The 26,100-nt window shown below is 38.4% G+C and overlaps 1 protein-coding gene across 2 annotated transcripts in view; it reads left to right on the top strand.

Annotated features, from left to right (window-relative positions):
• Positions 1-25,052, top strand: part of LOC134799089 (neural cell adhesion molecule 2-like) — a 460,169-nt gene extending 435,117 nt beyond the window's left edge. For both annotated transcript variants that reach the window (XM_063771474.1, XM_063771475.1), the window contains exons 7-18: positions 3,698-3,901; positions 4,961-5,112; positions 14,880-15,027; positions 16,903-17,033; positions 18,065-18,224; positions 21,356-21,459; positions 21,746-21,935; positions 22,426-22,559; positions 22,877-23,060; positions 23,632-23,879; positions 24,216-24,374; positions 24,627-25,052. In XM_063771474.1, coding sequence (XP_063627544.1) covers positions 3,698-3,901; positions 4,961-5,112; positions 14,880-15,027; positions 16,903-17,033; positions 18,065-18,224; positions 21,356-21,459; positions 21,746-21,935; positions 22,426-22,559; positions 22,877-23,060; positions 23,632-23,879; positions 24,216-24,374; positions 24,627-24,809 — 1,997 coding nt within the window. In that variant the 3' untranslated portion in view covers positions 24,810-25,052. The remainder of the gene's footprint in view (positions 1-3,697; positions 3,902-4,960; positions 5,113-14,879; positions 15,028-16,902; positions 17,034-18,064; positions 18,225-21,355; positions 21,460-21,745; positions 21,936-22,425; positions 22,560-22,876; positions 23,061-23,631; positions 23,880-24,215; positions 24,375-24,626) is intronic.
• The last annotated feature ends 1,048 nt before the right edge of the window (positions 25,053-26,100 follow it).

Genomic DNA, 26,100 nt, shown 5'->3' with positions numbered 1-26,100 from the left:
ACCAAAATAATTTTATTAGTCAAAATACAAGAGTAAACGAAGTTATAAGAAAATATACGAGAGCGGAAGTTCTTACTTTTTACCGCGAAAAACTGGTTTAACTCGTGGACACCCCTGTCTCGCACCATACTCGAGCCCTACTGGTCAAGGATTCAAACATGGCCGACCGCGTGTACCGAGTGTTGCGTCAGACGCGTAGGTATTATAGTTTTCGAGAAATTTGACTTGTTTCAATCATGACGTGTTTCTATTGTCCCCGGTCTACCCTACATTGTGCAACATGGGGCGTAAGTTGAATATTGCAAACGAGAGTAAGTTAAATCGTCGCGCTTGCCGGAGCGATTTATAGACTCGAGTTTGCAATATTATTACGCCCCGAGTTACACACAATGTTTTTCATCACACTTGCGATACAAAAATTAAGCATAAAGACAAAAAACTGTTAATTATGGCACTAGAAACTTCCGTGTCTTTGAACGGACCAATCATGGCACGGGACCTTGCTCACCTCGTCCCCCGCACCCCCGTATTGTTGGCAGCATCGGTTTCATGAAATAATTGCTCTAAACTCCATATAGAGGATTCCTAGTCTATGGAAGCGGTCGTTCACTTTGCTCGAAGCGCGTGTAATAGTACATTGTGCAACATGGGGCGTAAGTTGAATATTGCAAACGAGAGTAAGTTAAATAGTCGCGCTTGCCGGAGCGATTTATAGACTCGAGTTTGCAATATTATTACGCCCCGAGTTACACACAATGTTTTTCATCACACTTGCGATACAAAAATTAAGCATAAAGACAAAAAACTGTTAATTATGGCACGCAACGCTTTTTCTATAACTCCCGCTAAACCTGCGTGCAATTCCACATTTAATGAGTGAGTGTGATGAAAACAGAATTTGGCTGTCTCATACATTCCGGCTGACATGATGCCGCTGATTTCTATGGGACAGTCAAATTCGACCTATAAAGTCTACGCAGTGTATGGCTGCTGTGTTTCATCCTGTATAGTTTTCACATTTAAATCTAAATTGCAATTCAAAATCGTCAGCAAAATTTTACTGATAATTATTCTAACTGCTAAACCTTGTTATGCCCAACGGAATGTAATTGTTTTACCAAATTGTTGAATCATGCGAACACTAAGCCGGCCTTTGCCGCTAAATCACAGGGGAATCGCGCAATTAAACCTGCAATTTTGTTATTATACTCGAACTGGCGCAACAGCATTAGCGGGACAGTAAACATAAATGTTGCAGCCCGTGAGGGCTATAACCGCGAAAATCGAAGTTTGCAAATTGCGAGCATTTTTCTCTGTCAGTCTTATTCTTCTTCTTGGTCGCATCCATCTTGACTGATGATAGTGGTTGGTGGGTTTTGTTCGGGCATGAACACAACCTCGCCATCGATTCCGGTCCATCACTTTCCTCACCACCACGTAGAATTTCTGAGATGGTTCCTCGCCTTTGAGTTGGTCAGTCCATCGTGCTGGTGAACGGCCCCGTGACCTTTTGCCATCAGTGTCTTTTGCTGTCAGTCTAATTACGCTTTCATTTGAGTAAAAGAGAAAGATCCCCGCAATTTGCGAATTTCGGTTTACGCGGTAGCCCCTCTGGGGTTCTTTTCTCACTGTCACTGAGCATACCTAAGCGTAAACGAGACGGGGATCGCAGATAATAGTCTATAACTTATTTATAGTAAGTTTTAAGAAAAGAAAGGTAATCAATAAGCTCGAACAAAAATGAAATTGCGCATTTTCTGAAGCAATTTTCATATTTTTAGCTTGTGAGCAAAAATTGTTACAAATTTTTAAGATTCGTTTTAGACCTAATGTTCGTATTTGTTTTCCATCGAGCGAAAGTCAGGAAATCAGGTTTGGAATCGATGAAGTTAGGTACCAGAAAAAGGCCTCAAGATTGTTTAATCTATTTTTTTGGCAACCGTATTCTAATCTAAAAAAAAGCGCTACAGTCTTTCAAAAACTCTGCTGGTTGAACCTAAATATTACATCTTAATATTTGAACACAATATACACATAAGTGTGCTTCATTCGGTTCTAATTAGTTCCTAAGGACTTTCCGCGCTTAGTATTCAGGTCAAGAGCTAATAATGCGAAACTCAATTATTATTATGTCATAACGTCATAAGCTATGAGCAGTCGCAATACAATGGATAGGTACCTAGTTAAATCTGCTCATCCTTATTAATTGGGATATTATATTATATTAATTTACGCATATTTATTTGGTTTTTCTTTTCTTAATATTTTATCCTTCACAATATTCTTCATCAAAGATAACTTTTAGTAATATCATAATGCTTACTCATAACAAAGAAGGATCTTAGTGTTTCAAAGAAGGGCATTAGAACGTAACAAAATTAACTTTGATCAAATTTTGACATCACTTTCATCTCACTAGAAACAATTTTTGGCTCCTCCTAACGTGAAAGAAAATTTAGAGATTAATTGCATCCTATTATAGGATGCAATTAATCTATAAATGTTCTTGTGTGAATTTTGAATTTTTAATGCCGCTCTCAAATTTGAACGAAATTCTCGGCTTCGTGCTGTTTCAATATTGTTTACTATCCCCCGTACAACTGTAAATTTAACCATAACCTATCCGTTGTTCCACTAATCCCTTGTTTGCCCTGGACGTTGCGGTCGGTCTGATCGCCTATTTGATTATTTGTCTGTCTGTATGCAAAAGCCGATGCCGATTTCAATCAAGCTTGACCGGTTGATTGAAGCTGATGCGGTGTATTGGTTATGGTAACGTTTTGGAATTATATTCAATTCAGGAAATAATGTTTGGACAATGGTATAACCGCGTATGAAATGATTTGCGGCCTGTTTCGAACATTAATATACGTCAAATATTAGGTCTAGATACGTGAGTGACGATATGGATTAACGTTTTTCACTTTTGACACTGACATATCCGATCACTATTAGGTTATACTTTTTTTGTAGTCGGATGTACCTAAGCTTGCACATAGGAATAACATGATATTTTTTATTACAGGTAAGTATAGTCTTGGTTCAAATAAAACTCGAATACAAGGGAAAAACTCGCTAATTAAAAACATCCAGGAATATTTTCTAGAATGACTATTCTTACTTTACTCTCTATTCTCTATTTATATCTAAATATAATTACGGAAATATCAAAAGGATTTTTATTATTTTCTAGCTAAGAATTTTAAATTTTATTGTTTTTAGTGTTTTGCTTTGGATCGGATTTTCATTAAGGTGTGCTTTTCCCGTGGGAGCTAAGCGCATCAGTTTTTTTAATCCTTCGGAAACTTAAAAAACAATGTTTTAGATTTGTGAAAAAAATATGTGTCATACTTAAGTATTTGGCAGATATGTGATTGATTTCAAAATCATGATTGGCACAGCTTTGATCTATAGAAAAAAATACCGAAGCTTCCTCTTTTTTGAACAATACATCAATCTCAAAGCTACAATACACACTTGTTTGATTTGTTTGTTACGTAAATGTATACTTATATAAGATTATCTAGATGACTTCGATCAGTTCGTGTTGACAGTTACTAGAATGTTCGTAACATGTAGTTTTAAAATGAGAGCGTTAATGCGATTGTATGGATGTGGTTTTTAGGCGGTGGGTCCATGTGACTCTTAAACCTAGGTTATAGTTTACTGAAGACTTTTTAACTATTTTTGTCCCCAGGCCGTCCCCGACCATGGGTGAAGTGGTTCAGGGATGAAGTGGAACAAGACACGCCGGCGACGCCTCTGGTGAACAACGGGGTGCGCGGGGTGCTCCGCGTAGGGCCTCTGACCAGGGCTGATGTGAGGGCCACACTTACGTGCCGAGCCTCGAATCATCAGCGGGCGCACCCTATTGAAACTACGCTCACCTTAGATATGAATTGTGAGTATTAATTATTCTGTATTAGGTATTTAGAATAAAATACAATAGTTTTTTATTCGTAAACACACAGACAATAGACATATATAGAAATAACATAGTGAAACATAAAGTGTCACGAAATGGCCCCATCTCAGCATGTTGCTGGCGACTTCCAGCGCTGATCTTCCGAGACCATCAAGTGAGAATTAATCACGGAAGGTAACGGACAAAAAAAAGAAACATAAAATAAGCCGAAAAATAAAAGACACAGTTTACACAACTAATACAAAAAAGAGATACAACATGACGACATAGGTAAATTTTAAAATTATTTAGAGCCTATTGTAAGATGTTGACACATCTTTATATGTAGTTGTTACTTCATGTCTGGAGGGCATGATCATCTTACGTCTTGGATAGTAGGTGTGACATGACATAGATTTGGCTGTTGTTGATATTGACAAGTTTACTTTTAATATTTCTAGACAAAAAATGCATTAAAAAGTTTGGTGCTAAAGTAAAACTAACTTCATGGACTAGATCAAGACTTCTTTCAGCTACATGTTGCCACCACGTTCTGCCACACTTTGACTACATTACTAGACGCATCGATAACAACCCTGAGAAACTAATCATAGTAGTAAATATGGATGGCGGAAAAGATCCACCAAAATATAATAGTGGTCCTACCTAATAGTACTTATTCAGTTCAATGAAATTTAAATCATATTCGATTGTTTCGTTCAGTTCTTGAACAACGCAAAATCAACTCTATTCCCTACACCAAATGGTCAAATTTCTGTAGCAAATATTGCATTTTTCATTGATATGGCCTTAGGAGGCCTAGGCCTTAGGAGGGTATAATATATTTTATTTTTATTTTGTTTTATTAGGAAACAAACACCGTACAATAATACAGGATATAGATTTTATGACTAATACATGAGCCAAAACAGTTTCCACTAATGGAATAAAACCGAATCGCTTAAAGGGAACTTAGAAGAAATGCTTAATATTTGTATCTAATTTAACAGTAATAAATTTAAATCTAATTTTCGTCTAATGATTTTTTTTCTACAGTTCCTCCTCTAACAGTCCACATCCTGGGCTCCAACCAGCCTCTGTCAGCCAGCAGGCGGTACGACCTCCTCTGCCAGAGTTCAGGGTCAAGACCGCCAGCCTCCATCACCTGGTGGAAAAACGGCCACAGGATTAACAACGCTAAAGAAACGGTAATAAACCACAATTTTGCTTAACCTTAGTACAATTAAATACAGCTTTGTTAAATCTGAAGTGCGCTCAAAATTGAATGCTATAGGCAAATACTTTAGGTTTAATTTTCTTTGTAAATTGTGTACACGTGTATTGCCCAACATCGTTTAGCTTTATGAAAAACACATTACCGATTTCGGTAGATGAGTAATATTATAATATTTATTGTTTTAAGCTGTTTCAGCCTTGGGAACGAAATTACTATTTTATTACTTCGCTATGAAAACAATATTTCTTACCCAAACTTATACATCCAGAGTCCATCGGTTTTGCGTCCTTTTAAAGGTTCCTTCCTTAAGCTAGGTCCGGGCTCGGACTGAGGCGACCGACACTTTGTTTTCAAAAGAAAGCATCACGTGATCCCCCATCCATCATAGAAATGTCGCACGCCTCGGTCTGAACCCTTAAGGATTGATTACTCACGTAGACCGGGCCAGGGCTGGGCCGGAGCTTCCGGCGCTTCGTTTTCTATGTAAAGCACCATGAGATCACCGATCAGCCGTCATAGAAAATGACATGTCGGACGCCCCGGTGAGGTCTAGCGTGAGCCATTTTTCACAGTTCTAGCATGAGTCATCCTTAAGTCTGGCACTAGTACCCATGCTGCTGGTCTTACGGCTCGGCCACGGCCACGACATTGACCGACTTGCGACGGCGGCAGCGACAACTATAGGTGGGAACGAAAGGTCCGATCGCTGTGTCTCACTCTCTCTCTTCTTTTTCGTGTTCTTCATTACTGAAGGTCGTGCCTGTCTTGAAATGCCTTCACCGAGGCCTCGACGAGCTGCTTCCATTTCACCCTGTCTTCGGCTTGTCTTATGGTTATCGCTACCGCCGTCGCAAGTCGCTCAATGTCGTGGCCGAGCCGTTAGCTTCTTTGCGACTTTGGTTCTCAATTTTTTATTGAACTACCTTGTTTTGTACAGTCCCAACATTGTTCAAGGCTTATTCCACAATAAAAATACACACACTAAACAATTTGTGCTAAGTGGAATGGTCCCTGTGAAACTGCTTCCCAAAGTTTCCGGTCCGGGGAACTTCAAAAAGAAAGTCAATTCCACACTAATGTTGGCCGAAATTCCTTATTGCCCTAATCTTTATTGCGATAAAAGACAAACACCTAGCAGTCAACTTAAGGCTAATAGTGACGTGCAATGTTATTCAAAGGATTCCTTTTATAAACTGAGCAAAATTAATAAAAATAATATTTTATTAAGGTACTGATAATTTGTATCTTCGAGGCAACACCGGCTTCCACACGTCGGAAGGGAGGAGCCCAAGCGATATATGTACCGTACAAATCGTTCTGACATTTTTGCGGGGGGGGGTGCACACAGTCGCACTTCTCACTCACTACATACTTAATCCAATCTGTAATGACACGTCAAAGTCAAATCTCGCACACCTCGATCTCTTTTTGTGTACGGATGAGTTACAACACGCATCGCGCTAGTTGTGTGCATGCCCAGTTGGGCATGTGCTTCGGCAGAGGGGAAATAATAGTGTGAATGCCGACTCCTTTCCCGGTGTTGATCGAAGGCTTGTGTAGGTACCTTTTATAAACAGCATGTATTTTAATATTCAACCCTTCTTTGAATGATTTTTTCTTTTTGCCTGAAATGAATATATGTCTCACGTAATTGTTTGCTGATTCTGGGAAAAATAGTAAAAAAAATTATAACCTCGATTTTTACTGAGAAAACAGTCTTAAACTTTGCATAGGCGAAATCATATTTATGTAAATACTAATATGATAAAGTTTATAAATATAAAACAATTACAAACTCCGAAAAAAACGCCCAAAATAACAAACTAAAAATCATCAACTTCTGGGTTTTTCAAAATTTTCCGATATTTAGCCTTAAAACAAATGTAATTTTTATAAATTAAAATACTGCGTACATTTAAGTAATAAATCGGAAAATGGATTAGTGTTGAAAGTTGACAGTCTTAAAAATAAATTTCAATCATCTCCAAAAGTACCTATCTTTAATTCATAGGACAATGTTATGATGGACATTTCCATCACCATGCAAAGAAGGGTTAATATTATTATATTTAATGAGGCTGTTTTAGCTTCAAATTATATAAAGTTCATTCGGGAAATGTTAATGGTAAGTAATTGATTTATCTTGAACCTGCCGCTTTGAAATTAATTAAATAATATTAATAATTTTCGGCTCGCAAGCTGTATCAAATATTTGTTCAATATCTTTCAGTACAGGTAGTAATTTAATTTATTAACGTCTTAAAACTTTAATGAAGCAGATTCCAAGATTAACAAACCTCTGTGAAATTTTGTCTCTTTCTAAATGTCTCTTTGTAAATGAGAGACAAATTATCAACTGCTTGTTTGATTTGACAAATGTTTATGGATAAGGTCAGAAGTCATTGTACAAAATTTTGAAAAATAATTATATATTATGTTCGACGTTGCGTACTTTATTTACATGAAACTTGGCAACAATATTTACGTAACATGTTTTGAACTACATTGCGTTACTAAAAATAGCTATACAAAAAAAAAGAACGAGTATAAGTTTTGTTATGTAACACTCCTACTCGCTCTAATTACTTTGTACAGTGGAACCTGGATAATTGCAATCTCAAGGGACCGGCCATTTTTTGTCAATTAACCAGGTTTTTCATTTAAGCAGGTCGTGTCAATTAACGAGGTTCAAAAAATCGTTGTGTCAATTATAGAGGTTTTCATTAATAGAGGTTGCATTCTGACAAATTTCTTTTATGGAGGTGCAAATAACCATTGAAAGTAGATTTACACGCTTACGTTCTGGGTTTCTGGTCTATATATAGTTTCTATACTTGCACTTTTACACTACATTAATTACTACTTTATTTTCTTATTACTCAATTCAGGGTTTAAAAAATTCCCTTGAATTGTAGAAGAAAGTTTTATTGGAATGTAAAAAGCATACTTTGTTTTTGATTTAATAAAAAATATTTCACCTACTACAGGCTGTGATAGATAGTGTGTAAGTAAGTATAACGGGTTAGCACTGATTGATTAGCATGTTATCTTTTCGCGGATTAGCAAAGTAATATTTTAGTTTTAATTAATATGGATTTCCGCAAAGTAACGCCTGATTCTATTCACTATGTGATAGATACCCAATAAATAAATTGAATTCTGGATGAAGATATAAATAAAATGACCATTGCTATTAAAATATTGTTTCTGCTGTCTACAACTACATTATTTCAATTACAGAGGTAATAAGTAAGACTCGTTTCAATAATAGAGGTAAAAAGGAGAGCAAAAATAACGGATTTTTTTAGCACAGTGTCAATTATAGAGGTCTTAGTTGCGACGTGGTCAATTACAGAGGCAAAATTACGAAAAGCCCTAAAATCTAAATTGCAATTATAGAGGTTCCAAAATTTCAATTATAGAGGCCTTTTGGTCTCAAGGGACCGGGACCGGACTTTTGGTTGCAATTATTGAGGTTTTCCATTTATCCAGGTGCCAATTAACCAGGTTTCACTGTATTACAATTTCTAGCAACCAAAACGTACTAACCAGACAGATTATAATGTTAAAGTCAATGTGGCTAATTCCGTCATAATGACTAATTCCGTCCACTAGCGTTTTTCTCGAACAACGAACAACATTGATAGTTTCGTCGACAAAGCAGCGATTGCTTTTAGTTTCAGCAATCAAAACTAAATGGTTTTATTTTACCCACGATTGAAAATCAACGAAATATACGCTCGTGGACGGAATAGACCCTATGACGGAATTAGCCATATTGACCTTACTTGAATGTTCATCTCGAATTTCATATTATTTTAGAACGTCGTTTTAAATAAGAGCGTATCTTCGATTGTATAGCGGCAATTAGGTTCGAGTAACTCTTAAGCGCCACTTGCACCATCCCACTAACCCGGGGTTAACCGGTTAAACCTGGAGTTACTGCTTTGTCTTTTATTTCTGTTTTTTTTTTTAATGTTTTTTATGTTAAGTATTTGACACTGGATTCACGGTTTAACCACGGGTTAGTGGGATGGTGCTAGTGGCGTTAAGTGTGTTAACCGTATACTTACTCTTTGTTTTTAACCCAAAAATGAGCATCACACAACACTAGTCGCCTAAAAATAAGGCCACGTAGTTGTAATAAATGTAGATTGAATGGGACTGGAACGGCCGGGCCGCTCGAATCGGTCGTAAGGGACCACTGTACTCGACAAGTTTGGCGTAAGTGACAACGGTGATTCCTCAACAGCTGCTTTCTTAGATTACTTCTTTGTTCATAAAGTGTAGACCGAAAAACTTAGGTGTTATCAAGTACCGTAACTCATCATCATCATCATTATCATATGAGCCCTTTATCGCCCACTTCTGAGCATAGGCCTCTCTTCTAGTACGCCACTTGTCCCGGTCCTGAGCTAATCTCATCTAGAAGTGACCCGCATTTTTCCGGATGTCGTCCACCCAACAAGCCAACGGACTAACCCGTAACCCCTATACCGTAACTACTATACAGATGTAGTGTATAATTATTTTCCATCGTATTTTCACGGAAACGTACGAAAGTGTCTCGCTATTTCAGTCAGTCTCGGTACAAAAAGTACTGACGTTGACTGAAGTAGCATGGCAAAACGAACGTTTCCGAGAAAATACGATGGAAAACAATTATTCACTGACGGCGCGATTCGGGAAATGAATTAGAGACTTACTAGATATGAAATAGTAAAGATATATGTGACGGCTGAATATTGGAGCGGCGTTAATAATAGCGTAAGCGCCAGCCGCCATAAGGTACCTTTTGCCGTGGAACGTCACATATCTTTACTATTTCATATCTAGTGAATCTCCAATTCATTTCCCGAATCGCGCCGTGTATATGTGTACCTACGCATTCTACATGGAATGTTTAAAAAATACAAACGACAATGTGGAGTGGATGAAAAGTTTGCCCAGCAGTGGGATACCAAAACAAGTTGATAAAATAATTTTCTCAGTGAAATGAGTAAGTTAACTAATAGACTAACAACTAGCCACGACAAACGGCACATGATAATGAAAGTAATAAAACATGACAGTTAGAGAGTTATCTACCTTTAATTCTGTTAGACCCAGTTATACTATCCTTAATACTATTATATCCAGGCATCTGGCAGGTTTTCATTGGTAGAAGTCAGAATGACAGGCCAACAAAACGTTCAGTTGGAAAAGGAATGCCAAAGTATGAGAAAAGCCCAATTCATATTTAATAAAATCATTATGCATATTAAATTGTTTACAGATGTCAATCACAATAAAAAAAATAACGATGATCAATTCTGGACAACGGGGACGGAATTGGTAATGCGTTGGACCGGCAATCCAAAGGTGTGGGTTCGAATCCCACGTCGACCAGAGTTGTTTATCGTTAATCTCGTTGTGATTGACATCTGTATATACAATTTATAGATAAACTCATTTATTATAATTATAATAAGTCGCTGCCCCAATATTACAGGGTTCTATGTTACATTTTCAAGATAGTTGAAATTCGACTTAATGTCACTATGACAATGTTCAAATTTCAGTTCGATAAAAGTGAATCATAGAACCCTGTAATATTGGGGCAGCGAAGTGTTATAAACTTACTACCTACAATTAAAATAACTAAAGCTAAAAATTAAAAATACCTATCAAAATTTGGTGCCCTTGATAGATTGATTTGATTGTCAATCACGCAGGCAGCGTTCCGCGCTGGATTGCTATGGCCAATCTTTGCAAATTTTGTAATTTATATATTGTAATGTGGTACGTCCCGCAGTAAAGAAAGGGTTAAAATATTGACATTATCCATATTGTTCTGAGGGGATCAATTACTAAGTATTTTAAAGTAATTTGCATTACCTTTTATTACCTTACTTATTACATTACGTGTTATTTAAACTGCATGCTTAGTTAGCATTATATATACATTTAATTAGCCATTATAAGTACCTAACTACGGTAGCCTGATAATAGGACTAAGCGAACCAAATCACGTATTGATTAGTGTTTATGCTTGACCGATATAATCAACGTTAACCGATGGAATTCCTGCCTAAATTAATTATTAATAGATTCTCCGAATTTCTCTACGTGTTTAATATTGATCTGCTAATTCCTTTGTCATACAATGATACAAAGTTAAATGCCATGATATTATTAAATATACTTGACAAGCTCACGCCGGGCCTACGGCCATGTGACTTATTTAACACAACACAATCGCACAAGGTCTTCTTCTTCCTCGCGTTATTCCAGCATTTTCTTGTTACTTCAGCAGCGCGGCTCATGGGAGCCTGGGGTCCGCTAGACAACTAATCCCAAGAATTGACGTAGGCACTAGTTGTTACGAAAGCGACTGCCATCTGACCTTCCAACCCTTCAAACTAGGTCTTATTGGGATTACAATGGTTTCCTCACGATGTTTGTCTTCACCGAAAAACAACTGGTAAATCTAAATATCAAAAGATATTTCGTACCTATACATTAAGTTCCGAAAAACTCATTGGTACGAGCCGGGTTTTGAACCCGCGACCTCCGGATTGAAAGTCGCACGCCACTGCCACCACCACCACCGCTACCGCTAGGCCACCAGCGCTTCTTAAGGTTATCACACTTATGATAACATTCCATTTCTAACCGCAGCTGCACTACCGGTACTGAACGCGTCGCTGTCATTGTCAATTTCATAGTAAAATAGACAGTAGTGCAGCTGTCGTTGGAAATGGAATGTTACCCTAAAGGTGATGTTCCGAATCAGACTGCATCAGCAATACTACTGCAGTCGACTGCATTACTGCAGGAAACGTCAAAATGTTGATTATCGAAAAAAATATATGAAATTTTAAATTACCACATAGCAGCAATTATACAGAATGAAAATATTTGCATAATTTAATAATGCTATTTGAAATCCGGGGTTCATTTAGCCCTGTACAGTCAGCAGCAGAAGTTGCTAAGCGGGCCAGGTGTTCAAAATGATCTTGACGCGACTTTATGGTGAAGAGAATAAGAGCGTGTCAAGGTAATTTTTAACACCTCATCCACTTAGCAACTTCTGCTGCTGAGTACCTAATGAGAGTTTATAAATTGTGATAACAAAATTTACGTAATATCATAATTGCTTGGAAACTTATATTTTCAACAATTACACAGTTTACACATGGTAATTTTTTGATATGAATCTTTATCTCTCTCTTCTCAAATAACTAAAAAATAAAGTAAAAGTATGCATCGTGCCTTGCTCTCTATCTGTGCTCATTCTATGTACTACTATAGCAAAATCTGCATTAACTTGTAAAGCGACAGTATGGGAATTCCATCATAAACATGAATTCCTATGCAAATATATCTTCGTGGTGTCATTTCCACACTTTATTGAAGCCGAGTTAGCTTAGGACTCTAATTACCCGCACATTTAGCCCAAGCTATATTTAATCACTTGGCTGGGAAATGAAGACATCCGTCACAATGACGTTGGGGACACAACGCCATTAATAAAGCTGTAAAATAAATAACTATAGATATAGTGCATTAAATTATCTTCCATCGTATTTGCACGGAAACGTTACGCACGTGTCTTTGAAGTAGGTACGCATGCTGGCCTTACGGTTTTACATTACAAACCGGTCTTCTTGAACTTTTGATGTATGCATGTTAACAAGATTAAACTTAACCTAAGTATATTCTGTAAGTGTATTAGTTTGCAGTTTGCAGTAGCATGACAAATACGAACGTATCCGTGAAAATACATTGGAAAACAAATGCACTACATTTGTACTTACCACTTTGAATTTCACAGTTTGTTATATTATGATACAACCTTAGCACGACTTGCAGTGCATCTCGTGTGCACCACCAAGCTCGAGTGACTATGACGACACGATATACGATGACGATATATTATCATTAATACATTTTAAAATTCTGAATTGTTAGCTAGTCCAGTTAGCTACTACAGTTAGTTTCTGTTTTACGGAACTGGCTTAGGCCTAGCCTTAGTAAAGCATAACAGAAGTCATTAACCATTCTCCATTTTGTCGTCATCTGTCCCATACACCGTTTATTACGAGCAACCAAATGTCCACATCGAATAATCCCCAAGTTTATGCCGTTCTCACCTCGACCGTTGTCAGAGTAATGTATTTCTCTATTGATGAGAATGTATGCCCGGGCTAGTGTTGGTAGGAACTCGAGTCCTTTGACTCTGGATTTGAAGAACTCAGCTCGTTTTTACGAGACTGCGCTTTAAAAACTTCTGAGTGTTTAAGTCCCGAGTCGAGTGTTGGATCTTTTTTAAAAGCAATTCAAAAGGACTCGAGCCTCCGAATAAAGACTCCGTGAACAATTAAATAGGTTTTTCCTAAATAACAGTAAAGAAATTAGGTGTTATTGTATGATTTGTGTCTAACCTAACCTAACCCACAAATTTTACATAAAATCAATGCATTTAGAAATCGTTTGTAAACAAATCAAGATCTCTGAAAAGGACTCAAATCTCTACAAAAGACTCGGGTCTCTAACAAGTTGAAAAGATCTGGAGTTTAGACTTAATTATAAGAGTCTGAGTCTTGAAGCAGAGGACTCGAGTCCTACCCAACACTAGCCCAGGCCCCTGTAGAATCGAACGATACGGGCAGCTAATAAACTGTGACATAGGAAAGCTATTGTATGAGTCAAAATGAGTCGTTTATCTTCAAGCTCGGGTAAATCCATCTGTCAGATTATGCAATTTAGGTATTAAGAAAAGCTAATAGGGTCGATATTTGCTAAGAGGGTCGACTTGATTTACCCGAGTTTGAAGTTAAGCGACACAAATGCTCGGCCTTTTGATGATGTGAATCTTTTTGCGTGAAGTGGGTTTGCTTTGTGAAATCGGTGAAATATGTTGAATGGTTGACGCAAATAAAAGTCTGGTTATACAAAAGAGGGATACAGTATCATGTTTAAGTCAAAATAGTGATTTATTGTGAAATATGACAATAGGCAAATTTCTATCTAAGTAACTTCCGTCAATGTGGCTTGCCTTTCAATAGTGAAAATGGTGATATAATAGTATACTAACAAAATAAGATAAGTTTTGGACATGCCGTAGGTTTACATTACGTAGCAATAGTATAACTGTCTTGTGCCAAACTAATCCTAGTTCTTAACGATTAGCTCTTAAGGAAGTTAAGGACAAAAAAAATCCTATTTAACTGTACTTGAAATATTTTTGCATCATATAGTTGCAAACTAGATGCAACTGTGAGTAATGTAGAATAAATAATTATCAAATTCAAAACCGATTTTATATACAATAGAACATGATGACTTGATGACTATATACGTAAATTAAGTTTTAACCAAGGGTCGGAAACCGGTATTTGCTCCATACAAAAATACCGTTATTATTACGTTCGTTTTCGTTCTTTGGTTTATTATTTCATTTTTAATTGAACAATCTAATAATACGAAGTTGTTGCCTAAATACATGATTCAGTCCTGCGTACAGAGCATAAAATAATTCAAAATATTGGGCTCTTTCGGGGTTTTTAAAAAATACCGGTTCCGAGCCCTGGTTTTAACAAGCAGAAACGTCTGCGAACGATGTTATTAAGCTTATAAAATTTTTAAAAGTGGATAAATTACTGCCTTGGGTGAGACTTGAACTCCATCCAGAGGCCGTGAGTTCAACTCTCACCCAAGGCAGTGACTATGAACGTGTTTGTAATTTGTCAACAGTTGTCAACGGATGGCAATACGACGACGTCAACCGTTTCACTACTGCCGAGCAAGGCAGACGCGGGTGCGAGGCTTGCATGCCGCGCGGCAAATCCGGCCATGCCGCAGATCCCGTCGCTTGAAGACGGCTGGACGCTGGATATACAGTGTAAGTACTTGTAGCATTCAAATAACTGACTGATCTCCTTAGCCAAGGCGAGGTGAAATTGTTTGTAAAAAAATCGAGAGTTCTCTGAAAAGAACTCAAGTCTTTACAAAAGACTCGTGTCTCTAACAAGTTGAAAAGAAGTCGAGTTTAGACTTAATTTTAGGAGTAAGTAAAATCTGAGTCGAGCCTTGAAGCAGAGAACTGAAAGGACTCGAGTCCTAACCAACACTACTCCAACCAATGGTTGCCGCCGCCGCCGTCGCCAGTCGCGCAATGTCGTGGCCGAGCCTTTAGACGGATCGGTAAAATCGAGATATAAATACCTACACCATTTTGTCTATTGAGACCAGCCGAGGTTTCAATTTACCCTTCGAATTTAATAACTTCGTCAGTATTAAAATAAATTATTTAAATCAGTATAAACAATGCATTATTCCATCATAACTTATTGTGTTTTTCCAATAATGCCACTGCATCGTGCAGCACTTAATTAAAATCGCGGTAATGACATCAAACTTATGCGAACATCATAATTTCATAATGAAATTTCGTTCAGTTTTAATATTATTTGGTTGATATGTCTCAACATAATAAAGCATTTTGTGTGTCTGTTAATGAATCAATTTTCGATAATTGGATGAACATGTTTACGCTGTACTGACACTATATACAATACTGCCACATCGTGACTGGTAATTTTACTCACATCACATTTTGTGTTAATTAGCAATAAAGAAGGAAATATTAATTATTAACTTAATGGAGTTTATACTAGCAGTAAAAGGAAAACAGTTTTAGAGCTCCGTACAAAACTTTGTTAACGGAGCTCTTATGGGATCACTTCGGTCTTGCAAATCGGTTAAATGCGTTTTTTTTTTCATAACATTCAACTATAATATAACTATTTTGTTTTTATCGTTTTTAGGTTTCCGTACTTCAAAAAGACAAAACGGAACTCTTAATAGGATCACTCGTGCGTCTGTCTGTCTGTCTGTCCGACCCCCCCCCCCCTTTATCTCCGAAACTACTGGGTCTAAAATTTTGAATAAAATACACAAAATAGTTCTTTACCTATAGATGACATGAAAACCTATTATAAATGTGCAGTCAAGCGTGAATCGGACTTAATTACTTAGTTTTTGATGCGACCCCTACGGGTTTTTTAAAGACATTTTCATTCACGTTCCACATAAAAAAATACATCGTTAAAAATTGGTTAATGTACAGAACCCTTGGAACGCGAGTCCGACTCGCACTTAACCGGTTTTCAGTATTATTTCCAAAGCTTTTGATTCATGAGCAGTGATCGGGGATTTTGATTGCCATCCGGGGAAAATGACCTCAATTTTATTATATTTTATTTATCGTCGTTTATTTTAAAAATATATTACCACTTAAATAGCATTCTTTTCTAGCAGTTTCAATGATATCGCGGGTTTAAGGAGTATTTGATAACTATACCGAGGTTAGGCATCCAAAATCCTGATCACTGTTCATGAGTGAATCAAAAGCTGTGCCTTTTTTTTTAATACCTGTATAAAATATGTACATCAAAGCGCTTAAACAATATGTATGAGTACCAATATCAGCTTATTTAATATTCGAGGAATACTTTTATCCCTGCTCTTGAAAGCAATATACGTTTTATTTTGTATTTGGCTCCTTGAACTGCTCCACAAAAGAACGTTAATAACGCTGTGCTTTAATATTATTTAAGTCTGGAGGCTTATTTGAATTTAAAAACCGATATTTATATTAATATGTTCATCTCGCCTCCACTTGTATGGTGGCGCGAAAGAGACTAAAAAAACTAGAGCACTACTTTTTTTTTGTTTCTAGCTTGGTCGTAAAATAATACGAGTTTAATACCAACAGATATCCCGGAGACTACAGTTCGATTGGGCACCAATCTCGATCCTACCAACATCAGGGAAGGGTCGGATGTATACTTCGACTGCATCATTAGGGCACACCCCTATGTCTACAAAGTTGAATGGAGGCATAATGTAAGTACAAACAGCAACCACTCTTAACTGTCCACGGTTGACCTTATGCCTTTTCATCATCATCCTCATATCGTTTGTCCCGTACTGTGACGGGGTCCGCTATCCTACTTTTCTCCTTCCACTTCGCTCTATCCTGGACATCGGTTTCCGCTAACCCGCAGGCGTTTAAATCTTTGGAGATCACATTACGCCACCGCTGCCTTGGTAAGCCTTTTGTAATAAGGATTACGAACTGTCAGTTAACAGTGTGGCATGGTACCCGCGGATTCTCATTTCTTAAGATAATGTTCGGATTCAGAGTGCATCAGCAGCTGATACAGTATTGCAGCACGACTTTACTGCCGGTTGCATTGCTGCTACAATATCAAAAATCCTGGCAGCAACATCGATTTTGACATTTGCAGCAGTAATGTCGCGCTGCTATACCGTTGCAGTAAATTGCTGCAGGTAACGTTAAGGTAATTTTATTGATACATTTATATTAATTTTGATACTGCACTAATGCAGTCGGTACCAACACATTTTTAAATCGGGTGTCCCTAAAACCAACGCCAAGACTTATAACTATTCACCTTATGCCCAATGCTTGCTTGCTTGCTTGCTTGCTTGGTGCTTTTTTTTTTGTTTTCTCTTTGTTCGATTTGTTGCTGTAAGTTTTGTTGCGACAATAAATGACTTTTATTTATTTATTTTTATTTATAACTAGGGCTTATAGAACAGCTGATGGGCTACAAGATTAAGCAAATTTTTAGTTTACCCTTAATGATAATCTCATAATTTCTGAGATTATCGGCACTTTTATACACCTTTTGTAACCAGGATTCTTATAAAAGTCCATAAAATGAGTTTTTCATTAAGGGTAAATTTGCTTAATCTTGTAGCCCATCATCTGTTTTATAAGCCCTTTAAGTAAGTCTTGGCGTTAATTTTAGGGACAGCCTCATACAGCTGACTAGGTGTTTTCTCTGCCAACCAATCACATTATGGTTTGTCAGAAATTCTATGTTAGTTGAAGCATATTTTTTTATCAGGGCAAGACGTTGCTCCACAACATCGGACAAGGCGTCATCATCAGCAACCACTCGCTGGTGCTGCAGGGCGTTGGGAGAAGAACCGCTGGCAACTACACTTGTGTCGGCTTCAATGCGGAGGGTGATGGGGAAAGCAAGCCGTTTTCCTTGGACGTGCTTTGTAAGTAAAAATTTCGGAGCACAGAAATCCATAACCGGTTAGTCATGTGTACATGCAGGGACTTATAAATAAGACTATGTTAGTATGTAATTTATAGATATCTAGAAAAAAAAACATAATTAAATAACTAACCTACAAAACTTAAAAACTAAATCTAAAAATAAATAAAACTAAACTTAAAATAAAAAAAATTACAAAATATCCCCCTGCGGAATGGTGTCGTAGATGCTGGCAGCATTTCCTCGCTGTATCGCCGTATATTATAGATATCTACTACATTTCATAAGTCGCTAAGGAACGGTGCAGGTTCGACCAGTGCTGCATATAGCGACTATCGAGCCTACCCGCTATCACACTCAGGATACTGTTGCTACTGTCAAGCACTCTGCGACGCGTAACAATACAAGACAATAAAATATTCTCCATTGCATACGTCTATGAAAAACGGTACAAATCACCAACTTAAAAATTAGGGCATCATAATTCGCTAGAGAGTTTAAGTTAATTTATGTAAAATGATGTCTCTAGATATAAGATAATAATATTTTGCGATCATCACGCATTGGCTAACCCACAAAAGGCTAAATCACCTTTCAATTTTTGAAGAATTTCTCGCGTGATAAAAATAATATACCTACTACTACAATTATCAAATAAATGATGTTGCTATTCCACTAAATATCGCCAATCTCCGGACCATTAAGAACTTTACAGCTCCTAATGACGAATATTATGTTGAGGGTTTTAATTAGTTAATCAGCATTGCGATACAGCGAGGAAATGCCGCCAGCATCCTTGGTACAATGCCTCAAGGGCCTATTTTAGATTTAAGCTAGTTATTAATTTCGTTTAGTAGTACCACTGTATATATATTGTATGTAAATAAATGATTTAAAAATTAGTTAAATATTATTATAGTGGAGTGATAAAGTTTTTTGGATTCTTTTTCCTCTCGGAAAGAAATTAAACAAAAAATTTGTTTGTTAGTAAAAGTTTACAAATGAGAACCCAACGGACAGTTTCGACAAATCTTAACAAAATATCAACTTAAAAGTAACTTATCTGCTTTGCCTAAAGGTTGACTGGTAGAGAATGCCTTATGGCATTAAGTTTGCCTTTTGTACAGTGTGTTTTCATATGTGCAATAAATTATTCAATGTCGAATTTAAACTGTTGTGAGACATACTAATGTCTCACAACAGTTTAAATTCGAAGATTTAATAAATAAATAAATATGTAGTAATTAAGAATTCAATATTATTATCCGTTTATGTGCCTAAAGCGTATTCAGTTTTTAAAACGTAACCTTCATACGATCGTCAGAGAAACATCTGGAGGCTCATTCTGTTTTTAAATATGATATGGTTTTCATCTGATTTTGATACGACCCTGACCGTGAGTACTGATCAGCGTTAGCGGCTCTCGCTGATTGGTGCTGACGAAATCCAATCAGGAGTCTTTCTGTTATTGGTGCTATTCGCTCAAAAGTTTTGGTGCGCGTAAGACACCTTATAACACGCATTGAACTATTATTACTAGGTACCATCACGATCCGCGATTGTTACGCCATTTAGGATCCCAGCTAAATTAGTTGTTCCATACTTACACTATGGATGTCCAATTTAGCTAGAACCCTAAATGGCGTAACAATCACGGAGCGTGACTGTACGTATAGAAACGGCACAGAGAACTAGATTTTGCGCTATGAGTTGTTGCCGCCCGACAACAAGCTATGAAAGCGGAGCATGAATCTCACAATCTAAACGCATAAGCGCCATGAATTTCTCGGTGCTTACGACGTATTGGTCGCGTGGTACAGGTTGTGATTGCGACTATTTCATTGTTTGGTATATGGCTTCTCTATATGAAGTAATAATAACTCAATGATGTTGATGACACGACTCAAGTTCGCATCAAATGAGATGAATACCATATCAAATCTATAAATTGTAAATACAGATCTTGATCACAAAGAAAAAAAATCAACGATGATCAACTCTGACCAACGTGGGACTCGAACCCACATCCTTGGATTGCCAGTCCAATACCTTACCAACAGCGACGGAATATATAGTTATTCTAGTTCGTTGCTTACCAATCTATATGATTGACATCTGTATTTAAAATTTATAGATTGTAATAATATGGTACGTCCCCATTAAAAAATTGAAAAATATATTACCATATCAAATCGTTAAAATAGAATAGGCATACAGATCGCCTCTGGATGGCAGTTTAAGCGCTGAAAGGACTGTGTAAGCTCTTTTGAGGAGTTTGTGCTCATTCAAACCGACGAACGTATTTGTGAAATCCTTAATGCAGGTTATTTCGACGTGTTTGCGTTTCTGAGGAATGGAATAAACGTATCTACAGGCCAATTCGAATATAAACTGATATCAGAATGACATCAGTTAGATATCAATCTGATATCATTATAAATACTTTGTCTAGATTCAATGTTTGAAAATAATATTCAATTAATTATTTACATCCCGGTAATTCGTTCAGTAAAAAACATGTTTTTACGCCATTTATTTTAATCCCATGTTTGATATCAGCCTTCATTTTCCTTATGTTTAATATTTTCCCATTCAATTCCGTCTTGTTTATTTATCAATATAAATCTTATCTTAATTAAGATAATACTAATAATAGAAGATTATAATACATCATACAAAAGGCATACTTAATAATTATATTGAACCAGTAAATGTTTGGAAAAAGCAGATAAGTTGTAGGTTTTAGGTTCTCTTACTCCTCTTTAGGGCCGCTTCAGCCCACAGCTTAAAGTGATCGGAGCGAGTGAAATAGTCAATTATTTAAATTGTTACTATTAGCATAAAGCGGAAAGCCTGTCTGTAAAAACATTTACATTGATTTTGTATGAATTAGTGCACCAAATAATTTGTATCAAGCATATAGGTACGTCTGCGAGCGAAACTACAATTTTTTATATTGAAGTACTTAAAAAAGAAAAAAATAAAAAAATGCATCCTAAAGTGAGTGTGTTGGCGCTGTTGGCACAAATGACTAGCCCGTTATATTTGGCGGAACTGCAAAAACTATATTATTGCAGTATCTCTATATTCCACGTGTTCACATAATATTTACGGTACCTAATCTGTCAACAGACGCGCCGACGTGTCGCAGCTCACAGCAGAGGGTGCACGGAGTAGCAAAGCAAGAACGAGCACACATCACGTGCCATGTTGACGCCAATCCGTCTGACGTGACTGTAAGTAACTACCTACATATATATCTGTTGTCAGACGCGCTATCTCACAGAGCCACAGAATAGCGAAGCAGAAACTTCCATGATGATGAAAGCGAAATTACGTTACGCGCTCACGGCGATATCGTTGCGCACTCGCGGCGAACTGGTTGCGCGCTCGCGGAAAACTCGCTGCGCGTTCGCCTCGCTTTCAACTCGCTCGCAAATCGCGACACAATCCCGAAGAATCAATAAAAGATGTATTTTCTCGGCTATTGTAACATGAATTAATTTCTTTCTTCCACTACAGTTTCGTTGGACCTTCAACAACACGGCCAATAGCAACGAAGTGAGTGACTCGTACGTGTCTCGCGCCGGCACTAGCTCGACGGTCACCTACACGCCCCACACGGAGATGGACTACGGCACTCTACTCTGCTGGGCGCATAACAGGATTGGGAAACAGCGGGTGCCGTGCGTCTACCATATTATTGCTGCTGGTAAGTTCTTTTTCAGCGTGTAAAGTCGCCATCAGATATATCGGAGCGGCCAAGGTGTTTACAAATATCTGAAGCCTCTATTGTCCAGGCGCTCGGCGATATATCGTATGGCGACTGTACATAAATGTGTCCAAGGTTAGGAAAAATTCATCCAACTATCCTGAATTGCTGTGTTTTTCCTTCATTGAGCGCTGATCATCCACCCATCTAGTCGGATGTCTGATACTCTTCAACTTATATTCCGAGTACCTATATTGAGTAAATATTAATATTGTACAATTGAATTGGACAAAAATATTGGCTTGCGTTCATTATGGGCCAATAGTTGCCTGATAACAAAGTTTTTTCATTTCATTGGCCATACATAGAAGTTGGAAGTGATGTCGCGCTGCTGCAGTCTAAATCCCAAAGTCACCTTAACTGTTAAACGCATTGTTGACGGTATAATCTAGCAGAGTAGAGGATACTGATAAATATTTATTGCGTGCAGGCCGGCCAGACCAAGTGCACAACTGCACGGTGGTGAACGCGTCGCTGACGTCGTTCGGAGTCCGCTGCATGGAAGGCTTCAATGGCGGCATGCCGCAGTCCTTCCTCCTGGAGGTTCGGGAGATCGTCACACAAGTGAGTTACTTAGGATCGATTTTATCAAGATACATCTGCGAACGATATTACATATTTTTATATTAAAGGAAAAATGAAAAATTTACCGCCTAGACGCGCCTCAGCTCCGAAAATTCCATAAAAAACCACCACCACCACCACCAATTTCACCTTAGACATCCTCAAGAGTCGTTTGTCAGTGGAGCATAGGCTGATAGAATCATGTCATACTGTGTTTTATGCCAGTATTAAAACCTCAAAAAAAGTATTGAGTCTTATATTCTACTGTTACTGACAAAACTTCTTTGCCAGACTAATGAATAATATCTTCCAATCAGCAAATCGTGGCGAACGTATCCAGCGCCGTCCCCCGCTTCACGGCCGTGGGTCTCCAGCCCGGGCGTACGTACGCCGCGGCGGTGCTGGCGTACAACGCCAAGGGGAGGGGCGAGCCGTTTCCGCTCCGCGCTGGGACGCTGCGGCCGCCGGAGAAGCATCACGTTCATGACAAGAGCTTACAGGGTATGTAATTCTTTTGACTATTAAGCCTTTATAATTTATAAGGCAAATGATGTGGAACTATACAAAGTGAAAGGGTTAGTGTAGTTTCTGGAACCTTTATGCCCGTTAAAGGGTTAAATTGGGAAGGGAAGGTGTGAAGCGTCTTGTCAAACCCCATGCTCATGACAACTTATAAGTGTCGGTCCTTTTGGATTTTTTTTGCGTTAATTCAACGATACCGAACAAAAATAATTATAATCAATGGAATTTTCCATTCCGCAGAGCCGCTGGTCTTATGACTCTCTGTTTTAGTTGACATTAAATTTTGATAAAACATTTTACCATTCTCGCATATAACTGCGTAATATACAAAGGTACAACGTTGAGTTATCCTAATGCTGGCTGTACACACCCATGGAGAGACCCCGAGACAACCCGAGAACGAGTGTGCGCATACTGCTCCCTTCTCGTCTCGTTCTTACTAGTCTCGTCTCGCCCTTCTCCGATTGGGTCAGAGGGACGCTGAGCTCTCGACGAGTGTGTAAAGCCGACATAAGAAACAAAACAACTTAACATCCCCCTAATTCCGCAGATTTACCCCGAACTGCCTTCCAAATGTCCGGCACCATGTCAGCTGCCGTGGGCGGCGGTGGCGTGCTCATGGTCGTCATAGTTCTCTTCATGATCGCCGTGCGGCAGCGCTGCGCCAAGCGCAAGCCGCGCTCTGCGCCCGCGCCGACGTCGCAACCGGCGTCGCCGGACAAGCTGAGAGAGAAGGACGATAGCGAGAGCGATGATAGGAACCCGGATATTATACCTTCGGATACTGATCAGATGCAGGTAAGCAATTCAGAAGATGAAAGGTTTTCACAACTTGGCTCACCAGACGAGTTTTGGATACTTATCTGAGTATGAGTACTTAGTTGATTGGCTGAAATAGGTTGATACAGTACATTTTGCTGAAGGCAAAATGTATAATTGAAGTGAAAAGTCAAAGGGTCATCCTACTGTTTTTTCCTGATAATAAAAATGAATCTCTGATCTGAAGATCTTTCAAACTCTAAATGAAAACTTAAAACTTCATAGAAAGTTAAACTTCTACCGGACACCACCGGTCTCCGGTCTCGTCTAACAGACTTCCTGTAACTGTTTCTATATCACCCGTTATTACCACAGATGGATTACTACCGGCAGCAGCAGGTTTCAACGATATCTCCACCGCTGAGCAACCGCGGGCCGCGGGGCAGCGTGGCCGGGGTCCGCGGGGGTTTGCCCGGGTACTGCCCGCTCCGCACCGCACCTCCACCCTCGCACCCACCCATGCACGAGTCCGGGGTTAGTACTAGAAGTGGTAGAAAATACAGAAAGCTCGTGCTTTGACTGTATGTGTAGAAGCAATTCTCTTTCGTCTACGCCTGGGCCACGAAACGCTCCAGGCGTGCACCCTTGACGCGGACGGCTACTTCCTTTGGGTAAAACCTCGTTAAACAATAGGCGGTTGGCGTCGAGCGTGCACGCTTAGAGCGTCATGACCCTCGGGTTACAGATATCACGTGCCCAAAATTCTACAATCTGTCCTTCTTTCAGTCCGCGTCATCCGGCATCCCGCCGCCCGCACGCTTCGCGTCCGGCTCGTGCACGCTTCCCCGCGGCACCACGCTCGCCCCCGAACGCTGCGGCATCCCGCTGCAGCACCTCCGCACGCTGCCGCGGCCGCTGCCCGCCCCCGCGCCCCTGCCGCGGGTCACCCCCCGTGACACTCCGCTCTGACAAACAACGCAGCTGTAGGACATGTAAATAATTAAGTGAGTGCTCAAGACTTTTGTTTCGTTCTGGTGACAAGTTTAGATTTAAAATTGGTTTTGTAATCAAGAAAGATTTGGAGTGCTGCTATGGTTTTTGACCAACACGTCGAACAGGGAAATGTGGAAGGAAAAGACAAGGAAGACAGACCCCACCATCAGATGAGTAACACCACAAGGAGAGAGAGAGAGAGATTGGTTCTGTAGAGAATGAAGACGCATGTTTAGAAAATTATTCCATACCATATATTCCAAAATATTATATTTCTCCGATGTTTTGTATGCCGAAATTCAATCGAATGCATTTGGCATTCTTTCGAATACCGTATTTTTTCTTAACTTTTGAAAAGAGGATAGATTATTTAACGGATTTTGCAAAGAACGCTCTCGATAAAATAAAAATATTGTAGTGTCCGACCAAAACCGAAACCGAAGGTATGGTTTTGACTCAGTTGTGGCCAAAACCGACTATTTCAAGACATTTAAAGGCGATGAAAAAAATGCCGGTGGATTTTCTTAAACACCTGAATAATTAAACAACTAAAATTCGGGCAGGCAGTATAAAATACCACCCAAATGCGTGTCGGACGCCACGACTAGTCTAATTAAGAAAGATTAATTCACTTATCATTATTGAAATCTAGCCGAACGCCATCCAAAAGCACAATGTTGTAAGTTTCGGCGCGGCTGAAGGTTCGGTTTCGGCTATAAACTGCCAAACCTTTCGTTAGGTAACATGATTTTTATGCCGAAACCGAAAAAAACTGAACCGAACTTCGGTCGGACGATAAAATTTGGTAACTCCATTGGCAACTATTGACGAATAACGTTTGACCCGAGGGATTAAAATGCTCGGAGACTACGGAGTCTCATAAAATACACTCTAGCTGATATTAAAGAGACATTTAAAATCTAGAATTGTCACTTTTCATGAACGAAATGTTACGAGTATGACCGAAAAGGTGTTTTTTATTAGGTTATAATATTTTAAAAGTCTATAGTTAAATAGTTAGGGTAAAATGAAATAACGAATTGTGTTACCTAATGTAATTATTGTAAATAAATGAATTTTTTCAATGAATAGTTGCAGAAATTTTAAAATTAATAAATCATATTGTATGTATAATAGAAAAACAATACAAAGTATTGGTTTATTGGTATCATAATGTATAACAGTATTATTTTATTTCAGTATTATTAATTTTTCTTGTGGTAAATGGTTGTGACAATCGAAATCTTATCATTTGATACTTGAAGAG

The sequence above is a fragment of the Cydia splendana genome, chromosome 18 (assembly GCF_910591565.1).
Source record: "Cydia splendana chromosome 18, ilCydSple1.2, whole genome shotgun sequence".
NCBI lineage: Eukaryota > Metazoa > Arthropoda > Insecta > Lepidoptera > Tortricidae > Cydia > Cydia splendana.
The sequence above is the reverse complement of the archived record's forward strand: the minus strand, read 5'-3'. Positions and strand labels throughout refer to the sequence as shown.